At 46.0% G+C, this 19,976-nt stretch overlaps 1 protein-coding gene and 1 long non-coding RNA gene across 2 annotated transcripts in view; one reads left to right on the forward strand and one right to left on the reverse strand.

Annotated features, from left to right (window-relative positions):
* LOC135393956 (uncharacterized) overlaps positions 1-19,976 on the reverse strand; it is a 167,037-nt gene that overhangs the window by 43,059 nt on the left and 104,002 nt on the right. The window lies entirely within an intron of this gene.
* LOC135393954 (para-nitrobenzyl esterase-like) overlaps positions 1-19,976 on the forward strand; it is a 157,280-nt gene that overhangs the window by 34,178 nt on the left and 103,126 nt on the right. The window contains exon 2 of the mRNA XM_064624333.1: positions 13,196-13,593. Coding sequence (XP_064480403.1) covers positions 13,240-13,593 — 354 coding nt within the window. The 5' untranslated portion in view covers positions 13,196-13,239. The remainder of the gene's footprint in view (positions 1-13,195; positions 13,594-19,976) is intronic.

Raw genomic sequence — 19,976 nt, forward strand, 5'->3', positions numbered from 1 at the left:
TCCTCTGTATGTACGGCTAATGTCCTAACGAATTCGTACGTCCGAATGATATCCTCAGAATATCCGTCGGCCGTACGAATCCGGTAGGGCATTATTCGTACATCCAGAGGATGTTCAGTGTTATTGGGGAGTGAATGAGAAACAGATATGTCACAGAACGAATTACAAGGGCACTGTGACCACAAGGACATAAATGATGCGTGTATTAGAATTATTTACAAAGGCTCTGGAGTTTGGGGGAAAACAAATGGGGACACGCTGCTCCATTCTTCTGTTGTTAAAATAGTTTTCAAATGCATTTGTGCGTGCCATTTATTGTTGGCGTGATTGATAGAAGGGAGTTCTCCGTCCTACGGGCTTTATGTATTAAACTTTTACGTCGTTGAAGCAAATCAGGGGCAGTAAATTAAGCGTGCAAGCACTGTGGACGTTTCGCCCTCAGGAAACGTTGTGTTGGTTAACGTGATGTGATGTGATAGTGGAAGAAAAAAAAAAAAGGGGGATTTAAGTCACGACAAAGTCAGGCTGGCTACCCCAGATCACTTAGCCGCAGTTACTCAAAAAAAAAAAGAAAAGAGGAGAAAATCCAGTAGTTGGGGGGCAGGAGACAAACAACCCGAACTAGTGGGAACACTTGTCACAACAGAGGGACCAGACAGTGTTACGAAACATCAATCAGATGCGTTCCTTCAAGGAAACGTAGGAGCGCTTTCAGCGCAGCCGCTTGATGATTGAATGGCTGAGGACCCAGGAGCTGTACAAGGTCGAATGGCAGGGCGTCCAGGAGAGCCAGACTTATTTCTAGTGTCCTGCGACTGTCGGCATACTTGGAGCACTTGAGGAGGACGCGCTCTGTGTCCTCGTCTGCAGCTTGGGTTAACGTTCGATGCAGCATTCTGACCTCGAGTACGTCACGAGGCGGCATACGTCCATCTTTGGTTTGTACCTGAAGTGCTTGCCTCAAGTGGACTAGTGGTTACGGTCGTCGCATACAATATAAGGCAAAGAGAAGGGACTGGCAAACGTGTGCTTCCTGCATGGTCCGGGGTCCCGACAGTGGCTTTTACTACATGGTTTCTGTAGCTCAGATGCTCCCGAAGCAGAGCCAGCGTTCTTTTTCGTAACTCCAACGTGGACACAGGGAGGGTAACGGTTGTCCAATTAGGAACACTGCGCTGCGGGTCTTTGAAGAAAGAGCTTGAAGTTTTGCCTGAGGAGCATGATGCAGGAACAGAATCAGTTTCGTTTTTTTTCTCTCTCTCTCTCTCTCCACGTGGTAGCGTAACTCTGAAACAAAGACGAAGAGAGAGAGAGAGGAGGAGAGCTTATGTCTCGAAATAGGCATCGTTACTCAAAGCTCGCATCCTCTGCTCCCGCGCAAACAGATGGGGTCCGCTGGAAAGAAAACGCGTGAGCAGACACAGCGACGTTCAGTAACGCTAACAAACGCACCCACGTCGTAAGAAAGAAGAAAAAAAAAGCACGAAAGCTCTTCTTCTTCATCTTTTTTTTCACCCGCGAAACAAAGCCCTTTTCATATACGACCACTCCACAGTGGAAGAAGACACTGAGTAGCTCGGGCCATTTCAAGTGAGCGCCCGCTTTTTCATGGTGAAACTGAACTTGACAAGCTAGTATCGACCTCATACGGGAAGAGGCCCTTACTTTCCTTTTCAATTACCAATTCAATTACAGTTAAGCACCCCGTTCTGTCTCTCCCATTTAGAAAACAGAAGAGGGGGGACCCATCGAACACAAAAAGAGATCGTGGTTGGTGGGAGATAAGGTCGCCGAGCAGTGTGATTAAACTCACTTGACGAAAAAAATAAAAATAGAAATAAAAAGAAGAAGAAGAAGAAGAAGCAGAAACTGAAAGAGCGGAAAGAATAATACTAATGCGAAGTGGGGAAGTATCAAATGAGAAGAGGATCTTTCGAAGGAGATATAGATTTGGGGAATTTTAATGGCGTCACTTTGTTGAACCAAATATAGTAAATGAAAAAGACGCCGACGACGATGATGAAAAAGAACAGATATACCTAATCATCCTTCGCCCCTTTCTCCTTTTTTTTTTTGATTCCGTGTTAACGCCGCGAAGCAACTGTGGCTATGAGCAGCGTATAGATGGAGAGAGGACAGCAGGATAGGAGTGGGTAACAGGTGGGAGGGGGTTAGTATGCGTCCTGGGCCGACTTTAGGGGGGACCTGTGCCGACGTTCGTCTGGAAAGTCTTCGAAAGACCCAGGGAAAACCTGAGACAGCACGGCCGGTAGTAGGATTCGAACCCACCACCTCCCACAGTCTTCAGCACGACCTTTGGCTACCACCAACGAGCGAGACGAGGCCATTTTTTAATTTTTTTTAAAAACTCGGCTATGCCGCTGGTCCTTATTCTTTTCTTTCTACCTTTTCTATATCTTCTCGAAGAAGTGAGCTGCCAGAAGTAGTCGATGAAGTTAGCGAGCAACTCAAAAAAGAAAGGAAAAGAAAAACATGGAGAACGAGCACGCGCTCGGTCAGGTTCCGTTTTAGTTTAGTTTAAAAACTCGAAGGTTCAAGCTCTCGTCATATTTATTTATTTGAAAGATACTGCCGGCCATCTCTTGATGGCCACGGCAGATGAGGTGAGTACACTACATACAACACATACAACATACGGCTATACACAGTGCAAAATGTCAAGTGTTAAACATCTGAAGTCAAGAAAGAATGTTAGCCTACAAGACCTTGGAAAAAACCGGGTTGGTGATGAAATTTGTGTAAGACAAGAGGGCAATTTGTTCCATTCTCGTACAGTACGAGGGAAAAAAAAACTATCAACCATCATATCAAACTATCATATACCAACTATCTGTGGTTAAGATTCCAAAATCTTGTAAGATCTTAGGAACTGCATAAGGAATTCCTAAGGTTCCGCAGCAATCTTAACTTATTGCTGACATTAATGACCCGCCACATCATCATCCCATTTATGTACGTATGTGTGTGTTGCTGAGATCAGCTAATTCCTCAGCATTGTATTCAACTCTTGGGACATATAGGCTCGCGACTTCAAAGATGTCCCACTTCCCATACTGTCCAAAACCAGTATTTTGTTATTGCAGTGAAGAAAACGAAAAAGAAATCATCAATTGTTGGCGAATGTTTCAAACAGAATACGGTACTGAGTAAAAAGGTGCGCTTCGGCGTTCTATGCATCACGTGACCCTCACTATACAGCGATAGAACACCAGCGACGATGATTGCGGTGGCCGACCGGAAAGTAACCTCGTCCGGCCGCTTAATCCCTGCTAATCCTTCCAACTTCATTTTTCTTTTCTGTCGGCTTGGATAATGCGCCCCGTGCGGTTACGATCGTTTTTTTTTTTAGTCGATGGCACGATGAACGTAACAGTTTAATACATTAGAACACAAAGCAGGGAAGGCTTCGCTCGTGCTGCCTCCTGGTGGTATGTTCCCGGATGTCCCAACATCTGTGGTCATACTAAATCGTGTAGACCACTACCAGCTCACTCCCGCAACCCTCTCTCCGTCACAGAAACCAACATGGATATCCCAACCCTATATACGGCAGAAACCATCCATCCCATCGACCGAGCTACTGACCAATCTAATGTTTCATCTTTCCACTTCATCACACCATTTCGAAATCTTCACAGTACAATGAACATTCCCCCCCCTCCCGCTAGGCCTAAATCGAAGCCCCTTTCCCTTCCTTGGGTACACCTCCTAAGCCTTCGAACAACATCATCGGAAAAGATGCGGAAACGAGCCCCCGTTCCCCCCTTCTTCTTGCAGAATCCATTGTTCGCCAGACACCCCCCGCTCTCTGCCCATTTTCCTCCGTTCTAACAACTCCATAACAGTGGACACACACACTCTCCCGTTCTCACAGTAATCGATAGGTCTTTACCTTGCCAGTATATACACAAGCAGGCTCTATTGAATGGCACGTATTTCACTGGAACGAGTATTTGAGAGAGTGCTTGTGGGCATGTATACTTTGGATGCATTAGGCAGTGCGCGCAGAGAATGCCTCTCTATTCTCTCGTTTGATAGCGGGAAAGGAAATTTAGGGGGTATAAAATATAAAGTGCTGGGGGGGTAGTACGTAGTATGAGGGAAATTGTCTGAGGAAATGTGCCACAGCTACGTGGATGGGTTCTTATAGGTTAGATAGATTTTTTGAGGTCTAAGGAAACGCCACCTATAGATACAGATTGCCTCCTCTCCCTTCTCCTCTACGTGGACATATATAGTCACAATTCGTCCGCTATTGAAGTCGGAAATGATTGCAGCTAACATGGAACCTGTATAGACATGGATCTGCAGATAAAAAGTGCAGCCCGCTTCGCTGAAAATCAGTCATGAGAAAGATATGGGACAGTTTCGAGCTTGATTTTAAAGCTTAGTACGTGGGGACGTCCCATTACTGCTCGCAGACGACGGTGGTTCGTCTCCGTGGCTACGACCGCTGAAAACTCGTTCCTGATTGGCTACCGCCTTTGAAAACACGATCCAGATTGGCTAACCATTAGTTGTTAAGGCGACATTTAGTATTGGCAGCAATGATGTTGAAACTACACGAAGAAGGGTGGGTGGGGGGGAGGATTCGAGGACTGGTTGGCTGCAACAACTATTTGCGGCGAACTGGACAACCGTGTGAGTCATTGTACAGCACGTTAGAACAGTGAATACATAGAACCAGCGCTGTTCATGCAAATTTAATCATTTAATTTGCACGGTAAAAGAAAGCGGCAGCATTATCACTTGTGGTACAAAACATCGTCACAGCCTACATCCGGCTACACTGGACACCGGATTACGGGGCCATCCGCGGCAACCAGAAGCTAACTGCCTCATCCGGAACGCCCACTAGTGCATGTATATACAACGACTCTATTCTACCAGCTCCGATGCGAAATGTGTTCTCTTCTGCGAAGCGGATTGATCGAACTCACGTAAGGGGACCGACGTCACTGCTCCGCTAGGGCACATCTCCCTCTCGTACATAGAATGCCTTCAAGAATGCTCAGACCACTGGAATCGCTACTCGGTTATATCGGTTACGGCTAAATGCTTTCCTTGGTCACGCGTTCCGACATCGCATCGGGAGGTAGCTTCCTTATCGGACTGCGTCCTAAACGGAGTGCCATAGAGGACACAGAGCACATACGCGACTTGCTGCGTGATACGCAGCAAGTCGCGAAGTGCTACGGAGTGCATTGGACAGACACGTCAGCGAACATCTAGACATCAAGGAAGCACTCGGTGACTGGCCAGCCGTCCATGGCAAGATGTGTTGCACTCTGCGATTTCCTTCCTAGGTGTCTAGTGGAACACATCCTTCTAAAAACCTGCTAACGAAGCCTTCCACCGTGGTAGTGATGATGGAACTGATTGCCGTTATCAATGTCACGGCTATCGCAGGGGTTGGGGGGGGGGGGGAGAGACGTGGGTTCTGGGACGACTTTACATTGAACTGTGCCTACACTTGTCCTAAAGCGTCTGAGGAAAGCCAAGGAAAAACATCCAAACAGCACAGCCGGAACTCGAGTTCAAAGCCGGGTCACCCCCCTCCCCCCCAATTCTCGTGGAAGGTCATCATCGTAGCCACTAGGTCACGGGTTCGAATGCGTTTATATATTTGTTCTTTTTCAAACCAAACCAAATCAATCACCGTTTACTACAACGGTAACACACGCCAGAAAGAAGCCCAAAGCTAAGATATTCATCCGGACTAAGAGCATCGGATTTTCATCGGGCATTCATCGGACATTCATCATCATAAGAGAATCGGATATTCACCGGCTAAGAGCATCCGGACAGTTTGCTTAAAAGCACGCGTTTAGAGCTTATTTCGTAATTTGGCGGATTTTCGACATTACGACAGGCAGCTTTAAACATGCCGTTGGCTGACGACGGCTATAGTTCTTGCCAGTCGCCGGTTGTCGCCAGCGATAGAACACCAGCGACGATGATGGTAGTGGTGGTGGCGGACGGCCTGGGGGTAATCTTCTCGGTCCGCTTAATCCCTGCTAATCCTTCCAACTTCATTTCTCTTGTCTGTCACCTTCCGTAATGCGCCCCGCGCGGTTACGAACCTATTAGAAAGGGACTATGGTGCATCAGTACGATTGCGACAGCACAGTAATAAGCTCTTTATAGCGCTGTGTGCCCTTCTAACGTGATTCGGTTGTTGCGTGGGCAATGCGGAACATAGGACGTGACATAAAACATTATACTTCTAAAATGTCTTTATGTAAAAATTCAAGCTGTGCTTCCAACTGTAAGAGTGACTAAAGTGAGAAAGAAATTTGAAAGAGTGCCCAATGAGTGACAAAAAAGTGCGAAATTGACCGAAAACCCGAGACTAGGGGATAAAAAACGACAACACAGACAGATCTGTGTTGTCGTTTTTTTGTCCCCCAGTCTCGGGTTTTTAAGTGATGGATCTATACCACCAGCTCGCTTGCTACCTCTCTATCCTCTCGTTACAGACGGACATGGCAAGGATAAGTATATGTTGCCGTTTTCAAACTCACACAAGCTTGCTGGCCTCCGTCTACCGTGTTGTTCAGCATTTTACGTGGAACCATCTTGAGAGTGACGCTGAGAAGTCACAGACGAAGCCGCCCACAGGGTGTTCTTTGTCTTTCTTTCAGATAATTTGTGGATATAAGTGCTATAAAGTAAACTCACAAGTAAAAAGCGAGCTCACCTTCGAGCAATATTAGGTGGCGCAGAGGAGAACCGCTGATGAGCACACTTTTGATCCGTTCGGCCTCTCACTCATTTAGTGGGAAACCAAAACTTCGGTCAGCATAAAGAAAAAAAAAAAAAGAAAAAAAAAAGAGAAAAGACAGAAAGCTTCGACGGGCACTGATGGTCGTTAGACGACATCCGTGAGGTTAGGACGGCAACCAATCAATTCCAATTTCAGTAGCTGGCCAAGGAAACTAATAAAAGAACACACAAAAAGCCATTGGTGTATGGAAGGCGGGAAAGGGGGGGGTGAACATCAGAGGGTCTCGGGCGAGATATAATCTTGAAAGGGGCGACTATTACTGCTGCGGTGTGGCACGGATCGATTGGCTTCCGAGTTGGAATGAACGACAGTTTCTCGCTTCTGATGGTCTGATACCGAAGGAGAAATGCTTTGAACGAACATTTGATGTGCCTTATATCTTTCTCCTCTGAGGAGACGTTTCGTGAGGTGGGTACATCACAGAGAGAGTGAGAAAGGTACACACTCAATAGACACTCAGCTGTGTATATCACACTTTCCAGCACATAAGAGTGAAAGGCGTAACGGCACGTGCTCTTAATACGCCGGCTGGTGTCTTTTATTGAAGCTGCTTCGTAAGATTGAGTGGCCCTGGGGTAAGCGTAAGCACAAACGAGAGAATAGGCGCGTTAAGTGGCTGCTTCGGAGCGCGACTGTTTGGCAGTCCAGCCGCTATGTGGCTACGCTCATACTCAGAGTTTCAAAAGCGAGCGGGTTCGTCACGCCCAAGCTTTTGGAGGGTGCACGAAAAAGGGGGTACCATGCTCCGTCACGTGATCTCTTCCCTCCTCTCCACGAAAGCGAAGAAAGAGAACGCTGGATGTGGGGCGGCAGTAGAGCAGAGAGTAGAAAAAGAGAAAGGGATAGACGACAGCCCATCCAGCGTGTTCAAGCGTCCGAGTGTCGTTTAATAACTGCTCCAGGAGCACGAAACTCGGAGCGTCCGAGAAGGAGTAAGAGAGCAGCTACTTAACGCGCCCAATCTCTTCAGCTCGCGCGACGCTTCTGTGATGTTCCCACCAGGATGGTCACATGTGAGCATCCTCTCTCATACCTCCTCGCGTATTCACATTCACACATTTGTGTCGTCACACTGACGACACGCACATCTTCCTCCACGCAGGAATTTCAAACAGTGTGTGTTCCAATGGCATAGATTTCAGATTTGTTTATTCGTACAAAGCCGATACACTTGACAGAAATTCTGCAGGAAAATGTCCTGTATAGTTAAGAAATTAGGAAGAAACTAAGAAATATTTATGACGCCGGTAATAAACCGCTCCACTATAACACTCGAGTCGGCGAAAAGTGAAGCAGCAATTCGGTAAATTAGTGAATGCAGTTCCTGTGGAATCCGAAATCGACGAATTAATAATTGAAGAGCGAGTTAGCGTTTCATCTTTCATAGCGAATTAGCGAGCACAGCGCCGCCTAGATGAAAGGCCGCTCCCTCCCTGTATGGAAATGTGTCGTCACTGTTGCCTCATTTCGTTCAGAAGACACCACGAGCAGGATTCCAGCAGAACTTCCAAAGGATATCTCCCAGAGGACTCAGGACAATGCGCGTACGCCTCGGCTCACGAAATTTGTCGAAGTCCTCTTGCTGGTGAAGCGTATGGACGCTCCTCGGTGCCGCCATATACTTCCATATAGTGTACATACTCTTACAATAGAACTTCAGCACATAACACGGCTAACAGGTAACACGTTGGACGGAGGTTTGGTCCCCTTTTGCAGGTCAATAATAAATAAAACAAACAAACGAACAAACAAACAAACAAACACTTTAAGAGAGCGTAGCCTGAAGTGCAACATTGCGCTTCAGGCTTATTGCGGGAGCGAAGCCCGTTATTTTTTGCTGCCCAGCCTTCCATTCTTTCAATCTAACGTCAAATGGAATAAAGACTGTAAGCGCACAGGTGAAGACTACACGTTTCTTTACGAAAGATCCTCGTAGCATCGGAGCCACCACAAGCATCACACACCTTCCCGATATAACTCATTTTCTTCTCCGTGCAGGAGAATTCGTAGAGAGCAGTTTGTCTTTATTTTACATTCGCCCGTTTTATGCGGAAGCACGCATATGAGACCTGGGAAGGAAGGAAGGAAGGAAAGCTTGTCTTCCGCACCACGAAACTGTGCCGCTGCTGCAGCGTCTTCCGCACCACAGGAGGGATGAAGATGTATGGATGGACTACGACGACGGCAGGCGAAGAAATAAAGAAGCAGATGATGCGAGGATTACGGGAATGAGGTTGCCATATAGGGTGCATTTTCGGTTGCACCTAGCGGGAAGAGATGGTCTTGGAAGTACGTGTGAGGAAAATGCCTGGGAGGTCTGATGTACGCAGAGCAGCGGGAGGAGGGCGGGGAAACAATTTACTGTCTTTTGTATGCCTCTGCCTGCCTCTGCCTGGCTCTGCCTGGCTTGGAAGGGTGCGTGAGAGCGTGGGACTCACGACACATGCGCTTCTTAGATTGGATTGGATTGGATTGCATTGCATTGCATTGCACTGGATTGTGTGGAGCAAGATGCAAATATGATCTATAGTCTTATCGTGCTCTGCTCCATCAGAGGTTTATCATGAAGATGCTCCGTTATATTATGCATGAGGAATGTCAAAATTACAGTCTAGTTCGGATGGACACAAGCAATAAAAAAAAAAAGAAAACAAAAAGAAACAGTGCAGTTTCACTTCGTTTATCCCGGTAGAAGTTTATGTATAAAATACTATATGTCATCAGGTAGAAAAAAAGGGGGGGAAAAGAAAGAAGGAAACAACAGAGTATAGTGTAGCGGTACAGCTCTACTTTCTTTGTTGTTGTTGTTGTACCTTGGAGGTTACACCCGCAACAACTAAGCGACGTTCCCGTGTTTTTTTTATTTTTTATTTTACTATTAATCCCAGCAGCGTTTTCATAACCACGTCTCCTACGTACGTCCTTCAGCTCTCAAAATTCTTGGCTTGCTCACATATAGATGCGAAATCTTTTCCACACCCTCTACATGTCTTCACCTTTATCGTTCCGTTATTTCACCGCAGCTGGAATATACGTCTCCAGTGTGGAACTCTCTTTCCTACACTGACTCGTCGCTGATTGAAGCTGTCCAGACAAAATTTCTACACCTTGTACATATCGTGTTTTCGAGAAAGGGCTCTGACTTCAGAATGTACGTCTACAGAGAGATAATGTCATTTCTTAACCTGGAGCCACTCTCAATGCGACGCCATTTTCATTTCATTATGCTTTGAGATCTTACAGTTTTCTCGACACACCATCTTTATTACATTAGCTTCATATCGTCGTACCTGTCAATGTAACCAGACGCACGAATATCTTGTACCTATCCCACATTATACCTACAAATCCGATCGTACGTATGCAACAAATGACGAACGCAATTCACCCCTGTCTTGACACCTTTAGCTCCCATACAAACGTCTTCAAAACGTTCCTCTGGTCTTCACTCAGTAACACTATGGCGGGCTAGAACCCTTCTAGCCCGCCATAGTAACACGTGAAGTTGTACAGCGTTTTTTCTTCTTCTTTATTGTCATGCATTGTATGTCTCAATATGAATATGTTCCTGTTCCTGGATATGTTATGTTTTGTATAATGTGTATATCCGTACGTGTGTATGTGTAAGTCCTTACCTGTACAGTCTACGTGCGCCAATATCAAGGGGTGGGGGTGGGGAGATGATGACGTCAATAATTAAAAAAAGAAAGAAGAAGTGATGTCTGCCTGCCCAGTCAAGGCGGCAAGTTTCACTCCTAAAAAAGAAAAGAAAAAGGAAGAACGAGAAGAGACAAACAAAAAACAAGGCTTTGGACGTTGGGCACGGTAGTAAACATATTATCATTATATCTCTTGAAAACTTTGTAAGGCACTTTCTTAGAAAAAGAAAAAAAAAACGCTCTGCTCTTAGATTTTACTATCACATCGCATCAGAAAATCTAAGAGCACACGCTGATGATTATGCGCGTGCCTTCGAGAATATGTTCAAATTCCTGATGCTTTCAATCTACCCTTTGACATGTTCCCGGCACAGTAATTGAGCGAACGAATTCTGAGTGAAGTTGTCCTTCCCGGCACGACAGAGAAACAAATTTTCCCGGTTGCGAAATGTCATTTTAACAAAGGGATATGTGCTGTGTTTATCGTTCCATTTTTGCTAGCTTTAGTGTCGTTTCCGGTACTGTAGGAAGTAAATATAAAAATAATAAAAAAAAGGAACACTAAACAATGTACCCGAAAGGAAACCCAAACCGAACCATTTGTGTCATTTTACTGAAAGCATAGTGTGCGCCGGTCCGAAAACGGAAGCATCATTTTTGTCGTTCGTTTCCATGTACGTCACAGTGAGTTTGCGCAAACGAAAGGAACCATAAAACTAAGAAAGACAAAAAAAAAAAAAAAAAAAAACGCGCGGAGGAAGAAATACACTGGAAATTTCTCGCTTGGCAGCACCTGTTCACGTTGCGATAGCAATGCAAGAGCTCATGCAGTGACAAGAAGCACGCATGCTGCTGTTGGAAAGAGGTCGCGCCAAAGGTAAATGTGAGCGTTTTTCATTAAATGTTCTGGTCTTCACTCGCTGGCGGTTTTGTGGAATCAACTTCATTCGACACTCACAGTGCGCGAGCGATGCTTACCTCCGTAAAGAGTACGGCAGTGAAGAGTCGATGCAATACGCTCTGCAAGTAGGTCACGCTTCCGCGCAGCTCCTCAGTTCCCCCTTTCCCTCAGCCTCTGACGTAACCTAACGCGGCACATGACTGGCCGCCCCCCCCCCCCCAGCACAATTGGACGCGGAGAGCCCACGTGGGTCGGTTCACGTGGGAAGGAAGCAAAGAAGTAACCGCAACCACAACATCGAGCACGTTGGTTACTCCGCACCGACCCCGATGAGTGGAGGAACGCTGCACACGTGATTTCTCCGCCCATTTTCCCCTCTCTTGCGCAGAAGTTCAACTTGCACAGAGTGTACACGTCACTCACCTACCTGCAAAGCGCTTTTCTAGGGGCGCTGCCACAGCGTTGGGTCATGTTTTTGTTTTCTTTTTATGGCAAACGCAAAGCCACGTTCGGCACATGCGGAGTGTGCACCCGCCGTTTCCTTACGCACGCAGTAACAAAACCCTGTATGACGTCGACTGGTTGGTTTAGGTTTCGTATTAGGAATAAAGTAGCAGGGAGCTTTGGTAGATGGCAAGGTGTTCACGATAACCGTTCCAAAAATACGATGAGTCAATCGCCTTATTCCTTCAAATGGTTGTCACACCCCCTTCGACAGCTCGTCGTAACCTGGAACACGCCCGTGCGTATCACATACCCCCTACAGTCTCGTCCTGAGGCACTTCCTTTCATACCCCCTACAGGCATTCGACGAAATAAACAAGGGGCGTACTGGTCCCGTCACATTACAATGTGTTTTCGGCTCTTAGTTTTCGTCTAGGAATCGTTGGTTAAAGAATTGCTATATTTCCTTACATCAAACCAAACCATAAATCTTTCTCAAGATAACAACCTTTTGAGGAAGCTCCGTGTTCCTCAGGACTGTTAACTGCTAGCTATAAAACGCAGATTTGTATACCTAACTGTCCCTTTAACTCAAAATAAATTACTAATGTTCTAGCTCACTGTAAACTTCAGTCAAATGTATCGTTTATCTTTATTTTCATGTCACTTCGTGGCTGTCTGTGTCCTCCTTTCTCGACGTCAGACACATCGATTCGTTCGTGCTTTCCCCCCTTTTTTTTTCTTCTTGTTTTAGCTCATTTCGGAAGAGTTTCCAAAACAACCTGAGGCGCTAGCGGCAGCTGGGACAGAAAGCCGAACTAAAACAAAGAAAAGAAAAGTATTTTGGCGCAATAAGATGATGAAAACGATCAGAAGAACTCACGAAATACCGGTAGTAGAAACCAGCACAAATGAATAATCGACGTCACCTTATAGTGCAAAAGTGGTTATGGACTTAGGACAACACATGGCATATTGCTCAGGATCGCGAAAATAAAAGTAAAGTACCGATTAAAGGACAGGTTGGTTGGGAGAAGGCGAGCTAGCCGGTGTGTCCATGAAACAGACAACAGTTCCTTGAGTCTGACGAACAACAAAGGACACGGACAAAACGTTCTATCTCGTTTTGTCCGTGTCCTTTGTTATTCCTCAGACACAAGAAAACGTTCCGCGCTTTAACTCATCATGTTTCCACGACCGTGTGCACACGAACTTCAGCGTGTTGGAGAAGCTGCGCACAAACCCGTAACCGTATACATCACGTGATCGAATGATGACGAGAACAGAAAAAGGGGAACGGGACGGTTGTTCAATGAGTCAGATTGATACCTCCACACTAGAAGGTACACCCGTCATCGATACCTTTCTTTTTCCTCTCCTCAGGTAGGCCAGCACACTATGTCAGCCGCGGCGTAGCCCGGCCCGGCATGTCCCTTCTTCGTGGCATTCATCGTCCTTATAGTCACCTCAGCGACGAGGACGACCTCTTGCGTTACCCCACAAGCTCCACATCACCGGCCGAAGGGAGGACATTCATTTCGAACACTACCTCCAGGATGACACGTCCCGCAGTTCTCGTACCGTGCGCCGTAGCTCTCATGGTCGTGGTCGCCCTCGCCGTCACTGCAGCCGCGGACCCGTTTGGGGCACTGGGCAGCAATGAGACCACCGACACACCGACGTCGTCGTCGTCGAATCGTCTGGAAGACGTGGTGAAAGCCAAGACGACATCTTGTGGAGAGGTCGTCGGGGTGGTCGAGGACGGAGCTTTCGCATTTAAGGTGAGTTTGACGTTGAATCAGGGGTGACGGCTACTCCAATGCGCTTAAAGATGAACACGAAGATAAGATAATACACCAATAACATGGATACTTTAATTTTGATGGTGGTGTGCAGTTAGATGGTTATAAACATGTACAGGGCCCTGTTACGCAAATATGCCTTAACGTTATCTAGAACGCTGAGAGTAATCTATCAATCATTTGCATAATTGCGTAAAAATTAAACTAGATGTTCCCTACTAATTTCATCTTTTGGTACCTACCTGAGGTCGTTAACGTCAAAAGTCACCTTACGTTAGACAATATTAGTGATATCCGTGATCTCTGGCTCTTTGCATGGCTAACCTTTCCTTTCTTTTTTTCTTAATAAACATATCCCCCCCCCCCCCCCCCCGTGATCTCTGTCAAGCACACATCAGCCTTCGAGGTAGTAGAAGATACGGAGTGTAACAACAACAATAAATGATGGAAGAAGAATGATGGATGGATGGAGTGTAAGAAGAATGGTAAAAACTACCAAAGCAAAGGACTACCGCTTACATAGGTCCTGCAGAAAGTCGCACAACACATTAACGAAATAAAAAAAATAGTAAATGGCCAGCATTCCGGCAGAGGTTTCGGCATATACGTGCCTTTAGGAACTATAAGGACATCTGATAGGAACGATAACTGTCTTGTTACCATTGGACAAGCTTAAATAACTGGTTTCCTTAAATTTCCAGCAACGGAAGTCTACCTAACGCTGTAATGCTTCATTCGTCTCTATATGGACATAAAATATTGGCGTCGCCTCAGCAAAACACGTCAATACTGCTTATGCCAGGCTGCTACAAGCAAAACATTGAGGAGAGCAAATAATATTGACATGTGAGGTAACAGTACTGAATGCGTTCTTTGTATCCCCCCCCCCCCCTCTGCTGAGCGGAAGTGTTCTTCGTCGTTTTTCGACATCTAGGACTATTAGGACTATTGCGTGCGCCTCACAGCGCAGACTCCGGGCGTGCTCTCATCAGTTCACGGTCTTCTACCCGGTATGCAGACTTCGAAAAACCCGGCTCTGGACCTGCCCCTTACGCTTCTCGAGCTCGGCTCTGCACTACGGGACTCTCCTCTGCATACCTCCCCTGGAGCAGACCAGATCACGTATAAGGCCCTTCGGAATCTTCCCCTGTCAGGGCCGGCATCCCTCCTACGGATCTTCAACGAGAGCCGGAGCCAAGAGGAAGTCCTTAACGAGTGGAAGACCGCGATGGTGGTCCCTTTACTGAAACGAGGTCAATCACCGCATCACATCGATTCTTTCCGCCCAGCAGCTCTTACAAGCTGTGTGGGGAAGACTTTGGAACGCATAATATGCAATCGCCTGAGCTACCTTGAGAGCACCTGGTACCTTGAGAGCACGTTTTTTTTTTTCCCGAGGAGATGGCGGGTTTTCGCCCAGGCCGGTCAGCGATGGACAGCGTCATAACTCTAACCAGTAGGACACAACAGGCAAGGGCCGAAGGTTTATTGACAGCCGCTGTCTTCCTCGACGTCAAGAAAGCGTACGACAGTGCCCTCCATAGCGCAATCATGGCGACGCTTTCAGAAGCTGAAGTCGGGGGCTCCCCTGGTCATAGATTAAAGACTTCTTGGCTGACCGCTCCCTGTTTGTGCGCACCGCTGACGGGGACACTGCGGCGTTCCGCGTGCACCGTGGTGTCCCACAAAAGAGCGTCCTCAGTCCCCTCTTATTCAATATCGTTATGGCTTCTCTTCCACAGCAAGGCATCACTAGATGTGTTCGCCATCTCGCCCCAGCATAATAAGCGATTTGCATACCATGACGCTTCAAAAATTCACCACTGGTTACAACATCTCGTTTCAATGGGTCCCTGGCCACGTAGGCGTGTACGGAAATACACGAGCAGACGCAGTAGCGAGACGCGCTGGGTCTGATGACACTTCGGCCCTGGCAGCTCTGCCGCTTACAGCATCCACATGCCGTCTATACATACGCCATCGGTGTGCCACATGGGCTGAGCAGTTCCGTGCCGAAACTACGACTTACAACTCATTCCTACGGTCTATCGACACATTGATGGAGTTCGTCATCACTTGACACCGACGAATCCCTTCTCCACCGCCTACAGCTCAATGTTGCCCGTACACCCTCACTTCCCTTCAATATGGGTCGGCTAAATTCACCAAACTGTAATGTCTGTGGAGTGGAAGCTGACATCCCACACCAACTCCTGTATTGCCAGCAGCACCTTCAACATAGGGACACCCTCCGCTGCCGTCTGCTCCAGATTGGCTGTAACGACTTTGCGTTGGCCGCTCTTCTTGGCCCCGTCTTGCACCCCAACCAGTGGGCTGTCACTGCCGCTCTCCTCGGTTTTCTCCGAGTCTCAGGACTCGTGAACTGCATGTAACGTTGTGCTAGTGTTTATTCTCTTCTTTCTTTCTTTCCTTTTCCTTTCGTTTTGTTAATTTTTGTTTCTCTTTCCTTTCTTTTTGGTTCTTGTTTTCTGTCCCTTTCCTTTTTTGATTGCCCCGTGTTTCTTTTTACTTTCCTTCCTTTGTTTCGATCCCCCTTTTTTTCTTTTTCCTTCCTTTTCTTTTTCGTTTTCCCCTTCCCCCCCTTTTCCCTTGTTTTTTTCGGAATAGCAAGCCAGCTCTTTGCTAGGCTAACCTTTCTTTTCTTTTTTTCTTAATAAACATATCCCCCCCCCCCCCCCCCAATCCCCTATCCGTTTCATTTCCGTTCGCTAAAACTCATCCTGTCGTTATATCAGCCAAAGCACACGACACAGCACAAACAACCCACACGAATCCGACAACGTTAATCAAACAAGGACCTTGGCACACGTACATCGGCCGTTCCACTGTTAGTTTTGAGCAAATACAGATCCGCTGGGATACTGCAAAAACATACTGGCTGCGAAAACACGGGTCAGACCCTTATTGCGAGGGACACATGCTACGTGTGTCCGCGTTGCCGAGTGCTTTTCCTGCGAGGGAAAACAAGAACAGGGATCCTGATTTGATTAGCGTCACGCAGCGCAAGTTAAACATGGAAGGGTTTCCTAGGCCTAACGAACGAACGGATATATACACCGGGCTGACCCAATACATAGTGCAGATATTCCTTCGCTCTGCGCAATTACTTGATGATGGTTTGCGACGCCATGTTTTCGGTTTCTGCGGCCCTGTTTTCTCGCTTTTGTTGTCGTCTGCTTTGGTTGTGCACGGCTTGGGATTGACTCGGCTCCGTTACTATGTCGTCTGCTTTTCTGCTCTGTACGTAAGCGCAGACGAGGATTACAGGGATGGATGGCAACTCGCGACAATGGCATCCAAAGTTTCCCCAGTCTGTGTTCGGAGTTAGACGGCCTCGTATAGTTGGACTTGGCTTGAGATTAACTTTGGGTATTAGGGTCATGGATATGGAGTGAGCCGGTTGGTACTTGTTACTGTTGGGGGAATGCCGTGGCTGGAAGAGATTTAGTGCAGGAGGCAGACTATGCGGCATGGATAGAAATATGAGCGTGTGGCAGCATAAGATATGAAGTAAGAGGGGTTCACAGGGAAACAGGTCTACCTCGGCCTGTCGATGGCCGACAACTATGTCATAAAATATTACCGCAAACCGTACTGTGCTGCTCAGGCTTCAGGAATCCTAAAATTCAGTATAGTGTCTGCAAAAAGTCACGTCAATTTCAAACATACTTGGAAACGCTCTAGATCAGTGCTTCTCAAGCTTTTCCAGTACGTGACCCATTTGAGTAGTACCAAACCTACTGTGACCCCCTCATCTTTATAAGCCTTCGGAAAGTTTAATTTTTTCAGCGACGCAGATACATTTACACAGTAATTTATTTAAAAGACATTAATCACAGAGAGAGCTACCAAAAATTCTTATTAATTTTCTTTTTAGAAACAAGGATTGATGGAATAATGTATTTTAATGAGAAGGGTGTATTTACTTTCTTGATACAAACAAATCAATACGTTGGTGTGTGTGGCTCAAGGCGTATCACATGTCTACTTTTACCCCCCCCCCCCCATTACCCCCCAGAAAAAGGCTCATGACCCATTTGGGGGTCATGACCCCTAATTTGAGAAACACTGCTCTAGATTCTGTATTTTAAGGGCAATAAATTATATCTAGTCTAAAGTCTAACTAAACCTATTCTCGAAGCTGTATCCCATTCGTACTTCGAAAGAGCTACATTTACGTTACCCGAAACTACCTCTTTGATCTTAACCGGAAAGAGACGATTCTGCACTCTTTCCAGGTAGAGAACAAGATACCAGAAAGGGTATGTGTAGAATTACATATAAAGTACGAAAACCGCAGATAATATAGAGGTAAAAAGCTTTTTCGGCAAAGGAGATGGACCGAAAAGAGCTAAAAAAAAAAAAAAAAAAAAAACGGAATTGCTTTCCTCGGAGAGAGATTTTGGAATTGTCAGGATTCCTCGTGAATAACAATAGGAGATGAAAGTCCAAATGCGAATAAGTCCCAAAAGAATTCCGAGCAGACTTTTTACTACTCGAGAATGTTCGTAATGATACCTCTTCCAATCCGTGAAGTTGTATTTCTTGACGTTCTACAAGAATGAGACTGTATGCTCATCGGATACCTCACATTCTTGGTCTTCCGTAGCACAATTAAAACGTGAAAGAAACGCAGCACCACGATATATTATTATTTAACACGAATACAAGGTCTACCACCTTTCATTTATTCCTTTAATATTTGGAATGCACGAATTTAAAAGACTGCACGAATACGTTTAAAATGTCTATTTTGCATTCGCATGCGACGTTGGTTACATCGTTTCTTTTTCTTTTTTTTTTCCTTTCCTTTCATATATATTGTGCTGCAGCACGTTCCTTGTGATATTCCCCTTGTCCCCATTTCCCACTATCTCTGTCGTATGTAAATATATAAACAGACTGCATGCATACGGTTGTGTAATAATTACATAAAGCGCCTCCCGATAGCACGGATAATAGCTTTGTTACGGCATTCGGACACCTGTATCCGAGTGCAGCAGAAACGTGGAGTAATCGAGGTGATGTCATGCCCATGCGTAGGCTGCGTTTGATGTTACGGTCGGACATGTTTTCGCCCTAAATTTTCATTACATGAACAGGCAACACTGAAGCAGGAAAGAAAAACGCAAAACCGTCCACTTGCATTTATGCAAGTCATTCATTCGGGTCTGCTACCCGACTGTCCTGTTTCTAATTTCAGACCAAGCTTTTTATTCTTTCTACCATTCTGACGCGGAATACGTGATTGGGTTTCGCTAGAACTGCACTTGCTCGCTTAACTGTAAAAAATAAAATAAAATGAAATGAAATAAAATAAAAGATGCTGTCCCGTGAGATGGGACTGGATTTGTTCGCGAACACGCGAACAATGTTTGTGCAAGCTTCGACTGCAAAAGCGGAACAGAAAAGTGTGGGCACAGGGGAAGCTAACAGACATTTCGAATTCGGTTTGCGCAAGCGCAATTAACCATTTCACGGCGTAGGGAGAGTCTGTGGAAATTCCGGTCTAGCTTCTCGTTCGAGCTTCGTTGCATTCGCTTTGAGACGGGTGAATATTCTCAAAAGATATCGGGTGATTGGAGATACACAGACTTTTGCGCAGTTGTTTATTTAGACATCGGAATGGTATGAAATTTGCTCGTTTTTCGCGTGTCGTGCAAGCTGGCTTCACCGTACTAGAATGCCGTTATGCAGGCAAAGCACGCTTTACAGGAACAACAGCTGTTGTAAATTTATAGCACACACTGTTAAAGTCGACATTAAATAGATCTGCTGCGATAAGGCATAGGCGTCATGTCACAAATATGCCTTTATGATTAATTAAAATCGCTAAAACTCCCCAGTGCCGAGGAGCTAAAACAAACGGCACAACCACAGAGCACTGACTGACGAACCAATAATCTTCATTTTGTTTAAGTTCCGCTTATATCCTGAGTGTCACTCCTCCTCCTTCTCAAGGTTGCCCTTCCCCCGACACGTCTTTTTGACCCCGTGTTCCTATCTTCCCCTGTTGTTTCCTCCCTATCACCTTGACCCTAACCTTGAGAAGAAGGCGGAGCGACAATCAGGATATAAGAGGAACTTAAGCAAAATAAATATATAAATAATAAAAATATAATATATAAATAAGATAAAAATAAATTGGTTCGTCAGTCAGTGCTCTGTGGTTGTGTCGTTTGTTTTGGTTTCCGGGCACTGGGGTTTTTTAGCGCTTTTAATTATGAACTACCGAACCGCCCACTTTTTAACACTTTTTGATGCCTTTTGTGCGTGCTTTAATAGCGCCCCAGATACCTTCAAAGTCTTTGGCAGGGAAATCAGCGTTTATCACTGTTAAC

The sequence above is a fragment of the Ornithodoros turicata genome, chromosome 5, assembly GCF_037126465.1.
Source record: "Ornithodoros turicata isolate Travis chromosome 5, ASM3712646v1, whole genome shotgun sequence".
In the NCBI taxonomy this organism is placed as follows: domain Eukaryota; kingdom Metazoa; phylum Arthropoda; class Arachnida; order Ixodida; family Argasidae; genus Ornithodoros; species Ornithodoros turicata.